The sequence below is a fragment of the Vigna unguiculata genome, chromosome 4 (assembly GCF_004118075.2).
Source record: "Vigna unguiculata cultivar IT97K-499-35 chromosome 4, ASM411807v1, whole genome shotgun sequence".
NCBI classification, from domain to species: Eukaryota; Viridiplantae; Streptophyta; class Magnoliopsida; order Fabales; family Fabaceae; genus Vigna; species Vigna unguiculata.
This window is the reverse complement of record NC_040282.1, coordinates 5,025,595-5,043,681: the sequence shown is the minus strand read 5'-3', so window position 1 is coordinate 5,043,681 and position 18,087 is coordinate 5,025,595. Positions and strand designations below refer to the sequence as shown.

General features: G+C 30.8%; 2 protein-coding genes across 2 annotated transcripts; one reads left to right on the top strand and one right to left on the bottom strand.

Annotated features, from left to right (window-relative positions):
* The first annotated feature begins 8,562 nt into the window (after positions 1-8,562).
* LOC114180406 (SPX domain-containing protein 4) lies at positions 8,563-11,435 on the top strand. Its single transcript, XM_028066725.1, has 3 exons — positions 8,563-8,956; positions 10,416-10,581; positions 10,779-11,435. Exons 1-3 carry the CDS (start codon positions 8,672-8,674, stop codon positions 11,264-11,266), a joined length of 939 nt encoding a protein of 312 aa, XP_027922526.1. The 5' UTR covers positions 8,563-8,671; the 3' UTR covers positions 11,267-11,435.
* A 2,118-nt stretch (positions 11,436-13,553) lies between these two features.
* Positions 13,554-16,046, bottom strand: LOC114182389 (UDP-glycosyltransferase 74G1-like). Its single transcript, XM_028069262.1, has 2 exons — positions 15,321-16,046; positions 13,554-14,442 (listed from the first exon to the last, which is right to left on the bottom strand). Exons 1-2 carry the CDS (start codon positions 16,005-16,007, stop codon positions 13,729-13,731), a joined length of 1,401 nt encoding a protein of 466 aa, XP_027925063.1. The 5' UTR covers positions 16,008-16,046; the 3' UTR covers positions 13,554-13,728.
* Between the last annotated feature and the right edge of the window lie 2,041 nt (positions 16,047-18,087).

Below are 18,087 nucleotides of genomic sequence, written 5' to 3'. Positions count from 1 at the left end.
ATTACTATAACATTTGTGAAAATAATAAATTCGGTCTCAAATTTGAGGAAGACAATATTGCTCTATTTTGAGGAAAAAAGTTGGGACAAAATTGAATAAAAAAGACATAAGTAGGGACTAAATTGAAACAAAGAGACATACATAAAAATTAAATTGAAATCAAGATAATGACACTTGCCAGTGACATTGACATGTGGCATTGTCCTGTCCCATGGTACTGACAATGTTACATGTCACACCAAGAACCTGATATATGAGAACAATTTTTTTTGCAAAAGAAATTAAAAAATTAAAAGAAGATTAAAAAAAATTAAGAAATTTAAAAAAGTAAAAAAACTACATATTAACATGTCATTAATGATGTTAATATTTTTTTCTAAAATAAATCTTATTGAGACACTTCTTCGAAAGTTGAAACGCAATTTAAACATTTTTAAATTCGAGAACTAAATTGAGACACCTCTACTAAATATTCGAATAATTAAGCCTCGATGGTAATAATAATAATAATAATAATAAAAATAAAATACTAATGATAATAATCATATAATAATATAATAATAAAAAAATATTATAGTATTAATAATAATACCAGATTATACTATTCATAGTATATTTTCAAGTCCAAAAATACATTGCAGATTATGCAATTCTGAATACAATATAAATTATACATCTTTCTACAATTAAAAAATTTATTTTTTGGATTCGAAAATACATTGTGTAATCCTAGATGCAATAAAAATCCGAGTTAAATATGTTTTTGGTTCCTCAAGTTTCGATAAATTTTGGAATTAGTCTCTCTTCGAAATTTTATACCAATTTAATCATTCATTTTTAGAAATACGTGGATTTAGTCCTTCTTACCAAATTTTGTTAAGTTTATTTGACATTTTAAACGCATTTTATGATTATATTTGGTTAACATTGAAACAAAAATGTATCAAACGGTGTAAACAATTTAAATATTATCATGAACTGCACTTGAAACATTAGATAAACTTAACAAAATTTGGTTAAAATGACTAAATTCACGCATTTTTAAAGATAAATGACTAAATTGATCAACAGTTTTGAAGAGAAACTAATTCCAAATTTCATTGAAACTTGAAGAACAAAAACATATTTAACCTAAAAACCCTGCACAAAAGCTCATCCAAGTATAGAACACCTAATTTTAAGGAAGAGTAATCGGGTTAAGAGTTTTGTGAGGGTGCAGCAAGAGAAAAAGAGAGGTGTAATAAGAAATGCCCAGATTTCAAATTTAAAACAGCCCAAACGAACATCAAAATAGGTGATTAAAAGCCCAAGATATGCATATTTTTCCTTTTCGATGTAATTGATTATTCTTCACTTATTTACCTGTCTTAATTTTGCCTTTTAAGAAATTTATGTGAATAAAATTATTTAATTTTAGAAAGTTTAAAAATATTGAGATGTTGATACAGTACCAATTCAGAGGACAACCTGAAAAACATTTTGGATTATCATCACCATTAATTTGTATGATAGTTTGTACCAATTTTATATAAAATGTTTTTTTTACCAATAATTTAGTTAAATTATAACTTTGATCTACCTTCATTATTTATGAATGATATTAGCACATGGTATAATAGGAACATATAATTAAGCAGTTATAATCTTCATACATATTATAGCAACAAAAAAAAACATTATACAACAAAAGAAGTACTCATAATTTAACAAAATGTTATGTAATGAATAAGAGATATTTTTTTACTCATAATTATGGTTGGTTAGTGTCTCCATCATAGTATCATGATAAATAAAGATTAAAATTAGGTTAATAATCTCCAATTAAGTTTTGAAGATCTCTAAGTAAAACCAATGAAACAAACAGTTTTGTTTTCTTCTTATGAAACAAATTGAACAGATAATATAGATTAACGAAGAATATAATATACTCGGAGAATAACTTTTTTTGTAGTCAAAATTTATAATAATATTAAAAGTTTTGCATGCAAGAATATACCATGAATAAAAAAACTGAGTCATATGGTTAGAAGTTGACAAAAGGAAAAACAACATTGATTGATTATATATAGAAGATTCCTAAAATAGAAAATTCTTAAGTTATTCCAACAAAACAAAAATATAGATACTTCCAAACAAAAATTGTTGACCACAAAACGACACCGTGCATGATAAACACAATATATGGACAAACACATTTCTTTTTATCAGAAGATAAACATTTATATATTTCAAAGTTTATAAACACCCAATTTTTTTTTTTAAATTTTAAAATAGAAATAATCCAGTTTTTCACTTTTTTTAAAAAAATAATAAAAAAGTCATTTTAGTCCAGTGGTCTTTATTAACTTCTACATCTAATATCTTAATGTGTAAACTGATGTCACACACTGTAATAAATATTCTCTAATAATATTATTTGATTTTGTTGTAAGAAAATTGAGAAATTGTAAACCACAATATGGAAGTAAATTTTGAAATCATTCTAATATTCTTAAAATAAATAAGTTAGTATAAATGATGTATTAACTGTCTTAGCGAAATTACTTAAAAAAAAAAATAAGGGACTAAATATCTCTAATTTGAAAATAAGTGGCACCAAAATTGAAAAAACAAAATTTGAGTATAAAGCTTATATATATTAGCCAAATATTTATTTAATTTTAAATAAGTTTTTAATCATATATTTTTATTTTTGTCTTTGAAAAAAAAATTTGTTTCTTAATTTCTATTAAATCGATTATCATTATTTTTCACCTTCAGTATATTATATGATATTAATTAAGTTTTTATTCATAGAAAAAATATAAAGTGACATAAAAATCTTAAAATCCATAAAATCGTATAATTTTTTTTCATTTTAAAATGCATATTAAAAATGAAAATAGTGACTTAATATTTTAGAAGAATGAAAATAAAAGAAAAATATTTTATAAAAACTGAAACCAAAATTCACATACATATAAAAAGTAAAAGTAGTTATTTCAATTTTGTAGAAATCAACAACGAAGTAACAAAAAATATATAAAAATCAAAATCACATTTTTCTAATTTTATTGAGGTTAAAAACATATTTAAATTATTTTTGTTTTATTTATTTAAATAATATTTATCCTTATGCAGTTAAAAGACGTTTTATTTAAGATTGGGAATATTTTATTGATATATTTTAAACTAACCATTAACTTTAGAGAGTGGTTATGAATATATTTTGAAATTTTTATCACAACCAAAAGAACGTAGTTTGATATTGTATAAATAATATTCATAAAATATTTGTAAATTATTAAAAAGAATTAAAAAAATAAATTTAATGTATAATACATAATAATCACAATGATTACTCAGTTTTTATATTAGTTTACTCCAAAATTATATTACATTTAATTTTTTTTACTAATTAAAAAAATATTCACTAATCAATATAAATAGTTATAAGTATTATTATTATTATCACTCTTGACTTTAAATCAATAGATAAAGTTGTTCTTTATTATTTTAATACACAAAGCATTTTCAAGTAAGTAACACAGTATTTTCAGGTTATATATAATATGTCTCTAAGATTAAATACTAAGTATATAACATGTTTCCACGCCAAGTACATGCAAAGTTTTTCCAAATTAACAAAAGATGTCAAGATTAATTATAAGATTCAATTTTAACAAAGAGGATATAAAAATATACACTTCACGCTCAAATATAACTTCACATAAATATACAAATATGAGTTTGCTCTATATGTTGTGTAAAAGATTAACGGTATATTAAGCACTTGAAATTTTTTTAACTTTTTCTCATACTCTTTCATAAAACTTTGATCTTTAGTTTTTTTCTACATGGGTAAGCTTCCATTTAGAGATGTTCATAAATAAATTTTATAACTTAATGTTTTAAAATATATCATGTCAAAACTTTATTAAAATGTTATCATCAAGTGATTTAGACGAAAATTGCATTTTATCACTATTAGACTCATCTATACCTTAACACTCCCATTTTTCTTTTAATGTCAATTTTGTGGTAGAAAAAAGTATTTCTATCTAGTTGTTTCATTTACTTAGTTCTTTTGAAAGAAGAATCTTTTGAAAGAAGAATATAACTTTGATGGATAGAACGTGAAATTCATTTTATTTTTCTAAGAAAATAATTTGTTTATCAAGTGTATAATCTAATCTAATTGTAAAAAGAAGTTAACACAAGATATAAGATCAAATTTTTTTAGAGCATAAATAAAAAATAATACGATCATGCAATATGAGATATGAGTTCAAAATATCAAAACATTGGAGAATTAAGAATAACTTGGCTTCAGAACATTATATACTTTAAAGTCATGCACTCTTATCCTCAACATATCATCATAGAAAATATATACATGATCATGACATCTTAGCATTATTTGAGCAAATATATTTGATTAAATCTTAGATAAAGAAAGATAGTTTAAGAGCTTAAAAGCTATTCAAAGTATAATATAACAAATCATACTCGTATGATTAACATGATTAACAAAGCTAACACAAAATATGTATCAAAGCATGATAGTGATTAAGAACAAAACTTATAAGATTAAATGAAATATAAATCATGAATAAAACAATATAATATGCTTATACATTATATAGAGACTTCCGTAAGTCTTAATTCAAAACAAAGTGTTAGATCCAAATTTAACATACTCTTAGTTTGGTTTTAATCAAGTGCTTAAATAATCACGTATAAAATATAATATATTATGTGTATCAAATAATGTGAGACGTAGTGAATCTAATCTAGCACAACACTTGCAAGTTGTGTGGTTGGATAAATGCAAGCACTATTTAAAATGTGTTTCATTTGACAAACATAATATTAATGTTGTGTACACACATCGTTTAATAAGATTTTTCTCGAACATGCACAAGTGAGTATACCTAGTCAAATAATATTTTGCTTGAATAGACTATAAGTATACTTCATAGAGAGATGCAAACCTTAAGCATTTCATATTATATGTCAAACTTTAATAAATGCTTCTTATATGCTTGTAGGGTTTATATGCTTCTTCATTCTCTCGAGAAGATCTCACAATGCTCTTTCATCATCAAGATCTCTTGAAGAAAGTGTTGGAAGTTGCTTCATGCAAATAACCTTTTGGGAAAGGCAATATATTAGTGTTGTAAAGTTAGTTAGTTGTGTCATGCCTTGTGTTTTGCTCAAAAGATGGAGAGAAGCCACCTGCCTAGGTCTGTAAAGTTCTACCATGTTTCAGAGTTATTGTTAAAGAAGTTATGCACACTCAATGCTAAGTAAGAGCATTTAATGCATCTCGTAACTTCAAAGCAAACTTAGACTCAAGAAGAAGCAATACCAAAAGAAGAATTTTCTAGATCTCAACAACTATAAAGAATTTACAATGACTGTTTTCTTATTAAGTTCTATGCAAATAAGACCTTTAAAAAGAATAAAGGTTGGCAAAAGTCTTGCAACAAGAACCAGCTTAAATAATCCCTAACCTTTGTAGTTGTGGGAAAGAACATTGTATGTGTTCAAGAACAACTTAAAAGAGTGAAACTATCTTGTATTCATCATGAGATGTAACCTCTCTTTCAGAGAGCAATCTAATGATTGTTTATATCACTTTATTTGTAAAGCTTAGTAGTTTTAGCCATGAACGGTTACTATATAAATAATACTCAATATTAGCCAAAAGTGACTATTATCCAGATAATACTTAGTCTAGCCCGAAGTGTTTATATTCCAAACAATACTTAGTGGGTTAGTCAGGAACAATACTCCCGATGTTTAGCCATGAGTAAATGCATTCCACACAATACTCAAAGTGTTTAGCCAGTAATGGCTACAATCTAAACAATAGTTAGGATTTTTAATCAAAAATGGTTGTGTGGTCAAATAATACTTAGATTGTTTTAACCAATAGTGATTGTTATCCAAATAATACTCAATTTTAGTCAAATCGTCCTTAAAACTATTTTTTGGTTTAGATTATTTAGATTCGATCATTCAAATTTTTTTCTCACCCCTTCTTTTTCCATCTCATTGTTGAAGAAGATAATGAAAATTCGTCCAAAAGTTTCTACAAATTCCACAACTTGGTTTCTCAACCTTGATTATAATGCTTTATATACAACCTTACCCATGAAACCCTTCTTCTCATGGGCATATAACACAACATCATGTCTCTGTATTAGTAGACATTGAGAGCGTATATGATTTCATTCACGATTATATATGTTACTAAGTTCTTAAGCCTCTATTGTCAACAAACATGGACCCTATTGTAATGCTAGACAATGAAACACTAATAGGCTGTCTTAATATTTTATCTTTCAATTTCTTTAACCATTCAGGATAAAACCTTTATCGTTGATTTGTAAGCGTTTCAATTAGTGGTTTCCACACAATATCATACAAAGAGTTCAATCTAATTTTGATGGACTAAAAACCCTTACTATGAAATTTGTTCAAAATAGAACCATGGTGAAACTATTAATTTATAAATATTAATAATTCAAAATACAATATCATTATATATTTATATCCAAATAGTGATTATTATCCAAATAATATAATACATAACAATTTTTTAAATTAATTTTAACATTATTCTCAATTTGTTAATAAAAAAATGGTTTAAAGACACAAATTACTTTTAGTTTTTATCATCATTATCCCATTTAGAATTCAAAATCTTAATATTATCCTAGCATTCCAATAAAAGAAATTCTAATAGCGACAAGATATTAAATTATAGGTTTAATTAATCGTAAGGTACCCAGTTTGGTACTAGCGTGTCAAATTGGTACCCGCTTTTAAAAAAATGTCAATTGCATTCCAACTTTTGAAAATTGTTTCAATTAGGTACCTTTCAGACAGAGTTGACTAACGTCGTTAGTCAACGTGCCACGTGTCAATCTGTGGTTTTTTTTATTTATTTTTTTAAAATTTTAATTTTTTTTTTGAATTTTTAATTTTTTTTTTAATTTTTTAAAAATAAAATAAAAATGCCACGTGTCAAGTCCCTGTGTGTGACACGTGGCATTGTCAGTGCCACGTGACATTGTAATGCCACGTGTCAGTGTCACTATTAGATGTCATTGTGTTGATTTCGATTTAGTCCCCACATATGTCTTTTTGTTTCAATTTAGTACCTAAGTATGTGTATTTGATTTAATTTTGTCCCAATTTTTTTTTAATAATTAAAATATTTTTGTAATCCATTTTTTATAAGATTAAAAATAATTAAATATAAATATTTTTACAAAATTAAGTACTAATATTTATAATGTTTCTCTCAATTTCAGACCAAATTTATTATTTGTATGAATGTTATGCTATTTTTTTTATTAAAAATGACTTAATAAAATGACTTTTACCACTAAATTTTAATATAAATATCAAATACTTAATTTTTTTTAATTATTAAAAATTATTAGGTCAAAATTGAATCAAATACACATAAGTAGGTACTAAATTGAAACGAAAAAACATAAATGGGGACTAAATCGAAATCATCACAATAACATCTGATAATGACACTGACACGTGGCATTACAATGCCACGTGGCACTGACAATGCCACGTGTCACACACAGGGACTTGACACATGGCATTTTTAATTTTTTTTTTTAAAATTTAAAAAAAAATTTAAAAATTAAAAAAAAAAATTAAATTTTTTTTTAAAAAAAATCAAAAAAACCACAAATTGACACGTGGCACGTTGACTAACGGCGTTAATCAACTCTGTCTGAAAGGTACCTAATTGAAGTAATTTTCAAAAGTTGAAATACAATTGATATTTTTTTAAAAGCGGGTACCAATTTGACACGCTAGTACCAAACTGGGTACCTTACGATTAATTAAACCTAAATTATAACTTAATATTTGTTTTCTTTCAGAAAGTTTTGATTTACCAATTACTACAATCAAACGGCATAACCGGCCATGAATGAAACAAATTAGTATAAGAAATGGTAGTATTTGATGTTGTTGGTAAGTCTCATTATTATATGATGATGATGGGCATGACCGTCACATTCCATCAAACATTTTCACATAAACAATTCATTCAACTTTCACATTAAATAACATTCTTAGATTCCTTCCCACTCACAAACACTTACTTTCCAATTTTCCACATGCTCCCAACTCTCTCTCCCTCTATGATCTTACAAAACAAAATTAAGAATTAACATTGAGAGAAAGAGGGATTAAAATAAGTTTTTTTTTTTAATTTTATCAAAAAAAATAAGTATTTTACAATTATAAAACTTAAAATACTAATTTTGTATCTAAAAGAAAAAAAAAACTTAAACATATTTAAAAAAAAGTAAGAAATAAAAAAAAAATAGTGGTTAATTCATACGGGACAATTTGTTTTTTACCCTCTCTCTTATTAACCTATAAAATAAAACAAAAAAATCGGTTTGACAAAAATAAACCAATGAGGTGAAGAAAAAAAATAAAAGAATATAAATAATTAGATATAAATAAATAAATAATGTAATGAATTTCACGATATTTCACCACCACACGACAAAACTATGTTTTTTTTTTTTTTTTCATCTTATTTTCATCTTTGCAAAGAAGACATCATAACTAAGGAAAAAACTCAAACCCGAATCCAAAAAATTGTGGAATCTTGAAGTGTGATCACTCATAATCAGCAGCAATGAAATTTGGGAAAGAGTTCAAGACCCATTTGGAAGAAACCATCCCTGAGTGGAGAGACAAGTTCCTCTGCTACAAACCATTGAAGAAACTCCTCAAACACCACCTTCCTTCAACCACCACCACCGTCGCCACCACCCCCATCAACCTCCCTCTTCACCTTCTCCAACAACCCTCTTCCCCGCAACTCCTGCAGGCTTGGTTTGTCAGGATTCTCAATGAAGAGCTTGAAAAGTTCAATGATTTCTATGTGGACAAAGAGGAAGAGTTTGTTATCCGCTTCCAGGTTCTTCCCCACTTTCGTTTTTCGTTTCATTTTTTGCTCTCTACTTCTATTTTCTTATTCTTATCAATTTCTGTTAAAATTGATGATTTGTAAATTGCCAAGGCTTTGAATTTCGGTTTCCGATCTTTAATATATAAGAAAATTGCGTGTAAACGTAGCTCGTGTGGTCGGAATTGTTGTTGTTGAGAAGTCTAAAACTTTTTTTTTTGTGGGTGAAATCGTGGACTGTTCTCTAAAACCTTGAAATTGTGTTTGCACAGTTGATATTTGAGAAAGGTCTGGGTTTGATCAAACCCTAATTTTTATCTGGTATATGATAGGCCTGCTTTTTTATGGGATGTTGGTATACCAAGTGCCCTTTTGTTTAGAAGTGAGAAAGGTTTCATTTTAAGCTCTTTAATGTAATTGGGACATGTATGTAACTTAGTTACATTCTTAGACTTCATGTAGAAAAAACATACCCTAATCCACCATTAATGGGAAATTTTGTAGTCAGGAAATTGTGTTTGCACAATTGGGTAGTTAGGAAGGTCTTGGGTTGTTCAATTTTATGTTGATACGAAGAAAGTTTTACTAAACTGTTATGTAACCTTGAAAGTAGTTGGGTTCTGGTGAGAAGCATGCCTTGGGATATCTGATACCATGTGACTTCTTCAAGTTTTTAAAGGAATATACAAAATAATTTAGTATGACACAGCCTTGGTATAATACAAATTTGTATAATAGTTTTTAGTTGAAAGGGTGAATGGAATCAATACTATATCTGTTGGTCTCTGTAAAATCCTACACTATAGATTTTACCAACTTATAGATAGTAGGTAAGTATGTTTCTTCATGGATGGCTTATAATTGAGATTTATTCTCTTTGTTTTCTCCCCAATGTGTATTATGTAGCTCCTGTGAAGCCATACAAATTGTACTGATTTTCTTCAAACAATTTGATTCTAAGGATTGGATGATTATGATGCAAAATAAAATGACACAAGTAACTATTAGGAATTAATATGCGACAAATAGATTATATTGTTCGAATATGTAGCAGATATAAACGTATTTGATTCATTCAGTTGTAGCATTATTAACACTTAACACTAGATCCCTCTATGCTATTCCTGAAATGACATGGAACTTTCCTTGGCACATCTCAGTGACCACATAACTATATTGACGATGTTCAAGGTTGTTTGACTAATCAAATTTTTTGAGCTCGTTGAGCTCGCTAACACTGATAAGTGAACTGGATTGGATTGAGCTCGCTAAGTAGTCAACCACGGGTTGGTTTTGACCCCTATGCTTTAGGGGTTTAATTATTGATATTTCAGTCATGAATTGTGTACTGAGTCCAACTTGTGCAATGAAAACAGATCAATATAACGAAGAGTATATTTCCATTGTAATACCATTTATTGAAAACATGTAATTCTGTTCTTCCCTGATTTTTGCCTGAAACATTGAACAGGAGCTGAAAGAGAGAATTGAGCGTCTTAAAGATAAAAGCAGCCACAGTGAAATGTACACATCTGACTGTGAATTCAGTGAAGAAATGATGGACATCAGGAAGGACTTAGTTACCATCCATGGAGAAATGGTGTTACTCAAGAACTACAGTTCTTTAAACTTTGCAGGTACATAATAGAATTAATCTAGTATCTATCTTTTCTCTTTTTCTTTATCTAAGTATAGTTGGTAAGTTTCCACTTTAATGTGGAAACGCCATTTCTGTGAGGTTTCTTGTTATGACACATACATATTACTTGATTCATGTTGTGTGTTTGATGTACTTGTTCATTCTTAAGGCATTAACATATGATCACTTCCACAGGACTAATTAAAATTTTGAAGAAGTATGATAAAAGAACTGGTGGGTTGTTGCGTCTTCCTTTTACGCAATTTGTTCTTCGTCAACCATTTTTCACCACTGAACCCCTCACAAGATTAGTTCATGAATGTGAGGAAAATCTAGAGCTGCTCTTTCCCCTACAAGCCGAAGTAATCCAATCTTCTCCCCCTCCGGAAAATCCGGCTAGACCGCCGGTAGATGGCGGCGCAACCAACGCCTTACGTGAGGCATCCTCAACTCTTGGGGAGGAAACCATGTACATATATCGTAGCACTCTTGCTGCCATGAGAGCCATAAAGGGTCTTCAGAAAGCAAGCTCCACTTCCAATCCATTTTCCTTTTCTTCCCTCTTTAGCAACCAAGATGGTGATGGCACCGGTGCTGTAACAGCTGAAAACTCGGCACCAAATTCTCCGGCGACATTACCGAATGAAACAAGCATTGGCAAAGAGGGAACCAATTCTGTTTAGGATAAGTTTTCTTTTATGCTTGCTTCCTGTATCTTTTGAAATGCGTTTTCAGTCTTGTTAGTTGAAACTAAATGAAATGAGATCTTTCTGTTCGTATATACAATAAAACATGTTTTAACTCAGAAAATAATATCTCAGCATTGTCTTTTCTTTGCTTTGCTTTCACTTTCATACTCCTCTTAACTCTTGCTGTTGAAGTTTTGAATTATGACGATAAGTGTTAACATTGTAATAAAGTAAATTTCACTGATACCGCTTCAATAATATAGTCAATTTCTTGTATGATTCATTTTTATAATTTGTCATCTATGATTCTTTCTTTTGGCATGGCGATTCGTGAAGGAAACAGATGGACACCAGAAATTCTCAGACGTACAAAAAAGAATAATTAAATATATATTTGAAATAAAAAGACAAAACGTGACTTCACTTAAATCTCCTTGAAGAGATGCTATTTCCTTTTATACACAAAAACAATATCAAAGTTAAAGATCAAAATTTGAAGATTTATAGTGGTATTCTAAGTTAAATGTCTATGATTTTGCACGAAAAAATAGTAAAGTCGAGAAGGGTACGTGCCACCGTTGCAAAGGTTCAGTTCGGTGGCTGGTGCGGTGGCGGTCGCAATGGCGGTGGCAGCACTTGGACCCTCTCTTTTAACCTTCTTCTCAATACTCTTGCATTTCGAAACTTATGGATCCCTCTTGATCAACATTTCCATTAGAAACTGAAAGCATTTTTATATCATTTGTAAAATAATGGAATATTACCAAAGACTGAACTTTAAGTCATCAATGGTATTAAAAATTATGTTTATTTAATTAAAGAATGTTGTTTTGTTAATTACTTTTAGAAACAATTTTTAGTCATTAGTTAGTTGTTTTTAGTGTGGTTTGTTGAATTAATAATAGAAATGGGTTAATTTTGTATCTAATTAAAATATAATACGAGACTTATTTTTCAATCTTTGGAATAATTTTGTATTTAATTAAAATATAATACGAATAATTTTGTACCTTTGATTATAAATAATGACGAAAGTCTTCTAATTATGTATTAAATTATAAGATGTTAGAATTAATTGACAAATTAATTATATTATGGAACTTATTTGCAATATTATGATGGATCCAAATGCAATTTAATAAAATATAAGGATCTATTGATTATTATAAAAACTCAAACGTGATTTAATAGAATATAAAGACCTATTGGTTATAATGAAAACTTAAATGTGGTTTAATAAGATATAAATTGATTATTATGAAAAGTTATAATAAAATAAAATAAATTTGGACCCAATTTGATATGAACGTTGATTTATAAAAAGGACTAAAGTTCTCTTTCTAATCAAGAAGCCATCACGAAAGAAAATGAAAAAAAGAAATAAAGACATAGATTGAAAAAAAGTGTGTGTGTGTGTGTGTGTGTGTGTGTGTGTGTGTGTGTGTGTGTGTGTGTGTGTGTGTGTGTGTGTGTGTGTGTGTGTGTGTGTGTGTGTGTGTGTGTGTGTGTGTGTGTGTGTGTGTGTGTGTGTGTGTGTGTGTGTGTGTGTGTGTGTGTGTGTGTGTGTGTGTGTGTGTGTGTGTGTGTGTGTGTGTGTGTGTGTGTGTGTGTGTGTGTGTGTGTGTGTGTGTGTGTGTGTGTGTGTGTGTGTGTGTGTGTGTGTGTGTGTGTGTGTGTGTGTGTGTGTGTGTGTGTGTGTGTGTGTGTGTGTGTGTGTGTGTGTGTGTGTGTGTGTGTGTGTGTGTGTGTGTGTGTGTGTGTGTGTGTGTGTGTGTGTGTGTGTGTGTGTGTGTGTGTGTGTGTGTGTGTGTGTGTGGTGTGTGTGTGTGTGTGTGTGTGTGTGTGTGTGTGTGTGTGTGTGTGTGTGTGTGTGTGTGTGTGTGTGTGTGTGTGTGTGTGTGTGTGTGTGTGTGTGTGTGTGTGTGTGTGTGTGTGTGTGTGTGTGTGTGTGTGTGTGTGTGTGTGTGTGTGTGTGTGTGTGTGTGTGTGTGTGTGTGTGTGTGTGTGTGTGTGTGTGTGTGTGTGTGTGTGGTGTGTGTGTGTGTGTGTGTGGTGTGTGTGTGTGTGTGTGTGTGTGGTGTGTGTGTGTGTGTGTGGTGTGTGTGTGTGTGGTGTGTGTGTGTGTGTGTGTGTGTGTGTGTGTGTGGTGTGTGTGTGTGTGTGTGTGTGTGTGTGTGTGTGTGTGTGTGTGTGTGTGTGTGTGTGTGTGGATAAAAAATAAATAAATATATCCTTCACCATATTTTCATCTTTGAACGCTAATAAGACTTTTCGGATTCAAGTCATAAAATGTTTGATTTTAATTGTACTTTCAAGAGTAGGTACACCCCTTAAGTAAAAAGAGTTACGCTCTGACTGATAACTATAGTTTTTGGCCAAATGATAAGTGCTCGATCCAAAAATTGGTATCATAACCAATGTCATGAGTTCTCGATTCAACAGAGACACAACGTTTCTTAATGAAAAAAGGTGTTTGCAAATTCCAAAACACTTTGATAAGAACTTCCTCCTTCACTTATTGCCCTCAAAGCCAAACTCTTCCATTGAATGACATTACTCTTCATGACTCTCCCTTCCTCACTCTCCATCACTTTCCTTATACAATGCTTCAGTGTTTCTCTTTGCACAATCTTTTTCTCATCAACACAAGCTCTGATTCCAATTTTCCAAACATCTGCCACAAGCTTTGCATTTGTGGCTTGATCTGACCAATGAGGTATTGCAATTGTTGGCACTCCTAAACACAAAGCTTCCAATATGGAGTTCCAACCACAATGTGTCACAAAGCATGCTACAGCTTCATGACCTAAAACTCTTAGCTGGGAGCACCATGTCACTACCAAACCCTTCTCTGATTTCTTTTCAAAATCCTTTGGGAGCTTGGTCTCTTCTGAGGCTCTCACCACCCACAAGAAGTAACTGGAACACTCCTTCAAGCCATAAGCTAGTTCTTCCATTTGGCCTCCACCAACCATGGCTAAACTTCCAAATGACACATAAACCACAGACCCTTTTGGCTTACCATCAAGCCATTCTAAGCATTCTTCACTGTCAAATTCTGCAGCACCATAATCTTGGTCATCTTTGTGTTTCTTGTCCAAGAACATAGATGGAATGTTTGGTCCAATACTCCTGAATTTTGGCAAAATCTTAGTTGTCCAATCTGCTACCTAATAAACTCAGTTTCCATATTCATCAAAACATTACCATGAACCAGAATTTTTGTACATGTAATAAAATTTAAATAGATATGTATAGAAATGAGATATTAAATAATTTTATATCGATATAATAGTTTTTCATAAATGATGTAAACGAAAAGGAAAAAAAAGAAAATCTTCAATTCAAAATGATGAAATTAAACTATTCAATAAAAAAGTGCAAGTTAATATCTCCTCACATATGGAGAGAGGAGAGAAAGATCAAGTTACTGTAGCACTTCATTTCCTACTATAATTTTAATAGTTGTAGAATAATTTATATCTAACCATCAGATTAAAAAGTTAGGAATAATTCTTTTAAATTATTTTTGGAGGAACATTATAATTATTGTATAGAGAGAGAGGAAAATTTAAGAAAACAGGCAAAAATAAAAAAATAAAGTCACATAGGTTTGTTAAGTATTTGATAAAAATGAGTATGCATCATTAATCTTTTTTAAAATTTGATGAGTCTATAGTTTCTCTATTAAATTTTTATTTTATGTTATTTTTTACTTGACCATTAAAAATGTATTATATCGGTACTTCAATTTTTATTTAATATATTTTAAAATTTTAAAATTAATAATTATTCGTGTATTTTGAAGACAATACAGAAGAATAATACATAAAAATCAACAAAGAATCCTAATTTAATTTGATCATACAAAACCATGCTGCACTTCTTAATCATTTAAACATTAAAAAATTTAGGTTATTGTTTTTACCTCAAGCCATTCTTTTCATAACATGTCACAACACATTATAACTTTCCAATATTATCACCAGAAATGCATTAAAATATGTGCAATGCAAATAAGGTATACCAGTGATGAGATTGTTCTTACCTCTTTATCCAGCTCATAAAAAGTGTTGCACAGAACCCAATCAGCTTTGTCGATGTTGGAGAATTGATCCACAAAGAAATCAAGATAATAAGGATGTTGCACATACGTGAGAAGGAAAGAGGGCATGTCCTGAAGCTCAAGTTTGGGCAAAGCAGGAAGAGAAAACTGATGCTGTGTGAGAGGAAGTCGTAGGTTTCCCATGTGAACATGATAGTATATGCTATTCACAGCCATGTTCTGAGTCAGAAAAACTGCTGCAACTATCTCAAATCTCTTGGCAACATCAAGTGCCCAAGGGAAGAATGAATCATACACAACACAATCGACACGCTCATCATCATCATCATCTTTTGATGTACCAAGTTTCTGAAGAAGCTGAGCGAAAGATTGTGACCCCACTTCACGAGAACGATCGATGAAGGCCTTGTGGGTAGCAGCATGGTGTGGTGGTGGTGGTCCTAGGTCAAACCCATCGGATATGGTTTCGACTGCGATAGAAGGAGGCAGTGTTTTCAAGTTGTTGTAGTAGAAACGGGTTGTGACGAGTGTTATTCTGAAACCTTGATGTTGCAACAGTTTGGAGAACTGAAGCATGGGATTGATGTGGCCTTGAAGTGGATATGCTAAGACCAAACAGTGACATCTTCTACCCATCTTCTTCTTCTTCTTCTCCGTTTCTTCTTCCATGAGCTAGGTGAGTGTGTGATGGAGAGAAGGTTGACTTATATACACGAATAAATAACAATTTGTGGACGGCAAAATGATGTGCAAAACAAAGCCTTCTAATTGGTCTTGCAGGCTGCACCTAAACTTCATGGCAGTGAAAAGGATTTTTAGTTGCTCAAATATGTCAACTAAATTTGGTGTAGTTTATTTTTGGGTTATTTTATTCTTTGACGCAAAATTAGATTTTCTTTTTCAAATTTTAATATATTTTTATCCTCAAATTTAAAAAATAATAAATATAATCATTTTAATATATTAACGTCAACTTCTTTTTACTTGTTATATAATGTTTTACAATAACACTTAAATTGAAATGTGTTAAAATTGTGTAAATAGTTCACACTAATATAAAAAATCGTTTAACACGTCAAATAAGGATTAAAAAAATTATATTTATTTATTTTTTAAAGATCGAAAATCAAAATTTAAAACAAAAGTATATTCTAATATCGCGTCTAAATTTAAAAGTTAAAAATATATTTAACTTTTTTTAGTTACCACTGTTACACACGAAGAAAAGAGTGACAAAACATTTGAGGAAAAAAATGCGAAAAAATTATTCCAGAAAACGTTTTTCAAAATAATTTTCATATTTCTAAAAAGCTCTTTTCAAAACTATATGTGAAGATATTTTAAAAATACATTCCAGAAGAAATTGTATGTATTCGAAAAAATTTATTCTGAAATATATTTCACCCGTTCCCAAAATTTCTTTCCAAAAATATTGTTTCACAATTTTTATTTTAAAAATTTTGTTCTAAAATCTTATTCTAAAAATTTCGAAAAATTTATTCTGAAAACTTCCGATTTTTTTTTCCAAAATGTAAGGCCCTATTCTTTTTGTACCCTTTAACAAAAAGGGTTGTCCCAAATTTGATGGGCCAAGGAGCTGGTCCAAAGGATAAAGTTGATTCCTAATTACCTTAATTCGCACTTTCACTCTTGTAGAAGAATCAGTCGTCACCTTTACGTCTCTCGCACAGAACGCTCTGCTAGGGTTTGCTCTAAGCCTTCTTCGAGCTAACTCAAACACAGCTCCTACTCCACGTATGTCTTTTCTCAGCTCATGTTTCCCCTTTTCTGGGCCTATGACCACTGTTTACTGTTAGGGTTTGGTAATAATTCGTCCCTGCTTCTGTTTTACCGTTCATTTCAGCTCTTTGACCATCATTAGGACCGTTGTGTTCACTGTGTGCGTGTTGGAGCGTTCCGCTAGCTTGTTTTCCAGGTACGAGAAGCTAGGGTTCACCCTTTTCTTTTGAGTGATACTGTTTGTGCCTCTATTTTGCCGTTTAGATATGTTTGGTATGTTATATGAACTAGAGAATGATGATTTTGTGCCATTGGTGATCTGTTGAGTGTAAATGCACGAGAGAACAAGGGTGAGCTCTGGTTTTCTCGCCCAAACGAGCCTGTCTCGCCTAGGCGAGATCAACCGAGGCTCGCCCAAGATGTTTCACGCGAGCGGTCGCTCAGGCGACCCATGTTGCTCCTGAGCGAGCGAGCATCTCGTCCAAGCGAGAGGAATCTCGCCTAAGCGAGATCCCGGGTGAGCTACTGTTCCCCTTTTTCGAGCCCTCGCCTAGGCGAAGGGGGCTCGCCTGAGCGAGAGCCTCTCGCCTGAACGAGACCCTTCAGCCTGAGCGAGGTGCTGGGTGAGACAGTGCGATGTGTGAGTGCTTTCTTGACCTTGTATGGATAATGCTTGCTTGGTTTTAAGTATTGTGTTGAAAGTATGAGATAAATGAGTATGTATGAGTGGTGTAAGTCATGAGATGTGAATAATGGGTTGATATGAGTTTGGCATGAGATTTTAAATGAAATGGTTTGTATTAAAGAGGCATGATAATGAGATGAGTTGGAAATCCTTTATGCATGGATGGCTTATGATGAGTTGGAATGAGTTGGACCTGGAACATGAAAGGCGTTAGCTTTCAAGGTTGGTATGACGAACGTATACATGCATGGTGAAATTTTTGGCTGTGTGATCTTGTTTGGTCTGTGTCAGTGCATAATTCTTTGGGGTCTCTAGGTGAGACTT

What these genes read in the sequence shown, in the direction of transcription:
- LOC114182389 (XM_028069262.1), bottom strand. Translation starts at nt 16,007, where the DNA reads ATGGAAGAAGAAACGGAGAAGAAGAAGAAGAAGATGGGTAGAAGATGT. An exon ending in TTTATGAGCTGGATAAAGAG is followed by an intron (nt 14,443 to 15,320) that starts GTAAGAACAATC and finishes TGAGTTTATTAG; the next exon opens with GTAGCAGATTGGACAACTAA.
- LOC114180406 (XM_028066725.1), top strand. Translation starts at nt 8,672, where the DNA reads ATGAAATTTGGGAAAGAGTTCAAGACCCATTTGGAAGAAACCATCCCT. An exon ending in AGTTTGTTATCCGCTTCCAG is followed by an intron (nt 8,957 to 10,415) that starts GTTCTTCCCCAC and finishes AACATTGAACAG; the next exon opens with GAGCTGAAAGAGAGAATTGA. An exon ending in CAGTTCTTTAAACTTTGCAG is followed by an intron (nt 10,582 to 10,778) that starts GTACATAATAGA and finishes TCACTTCCACAG; the next exon opens with GACTAATTAAAATTTTGAAG.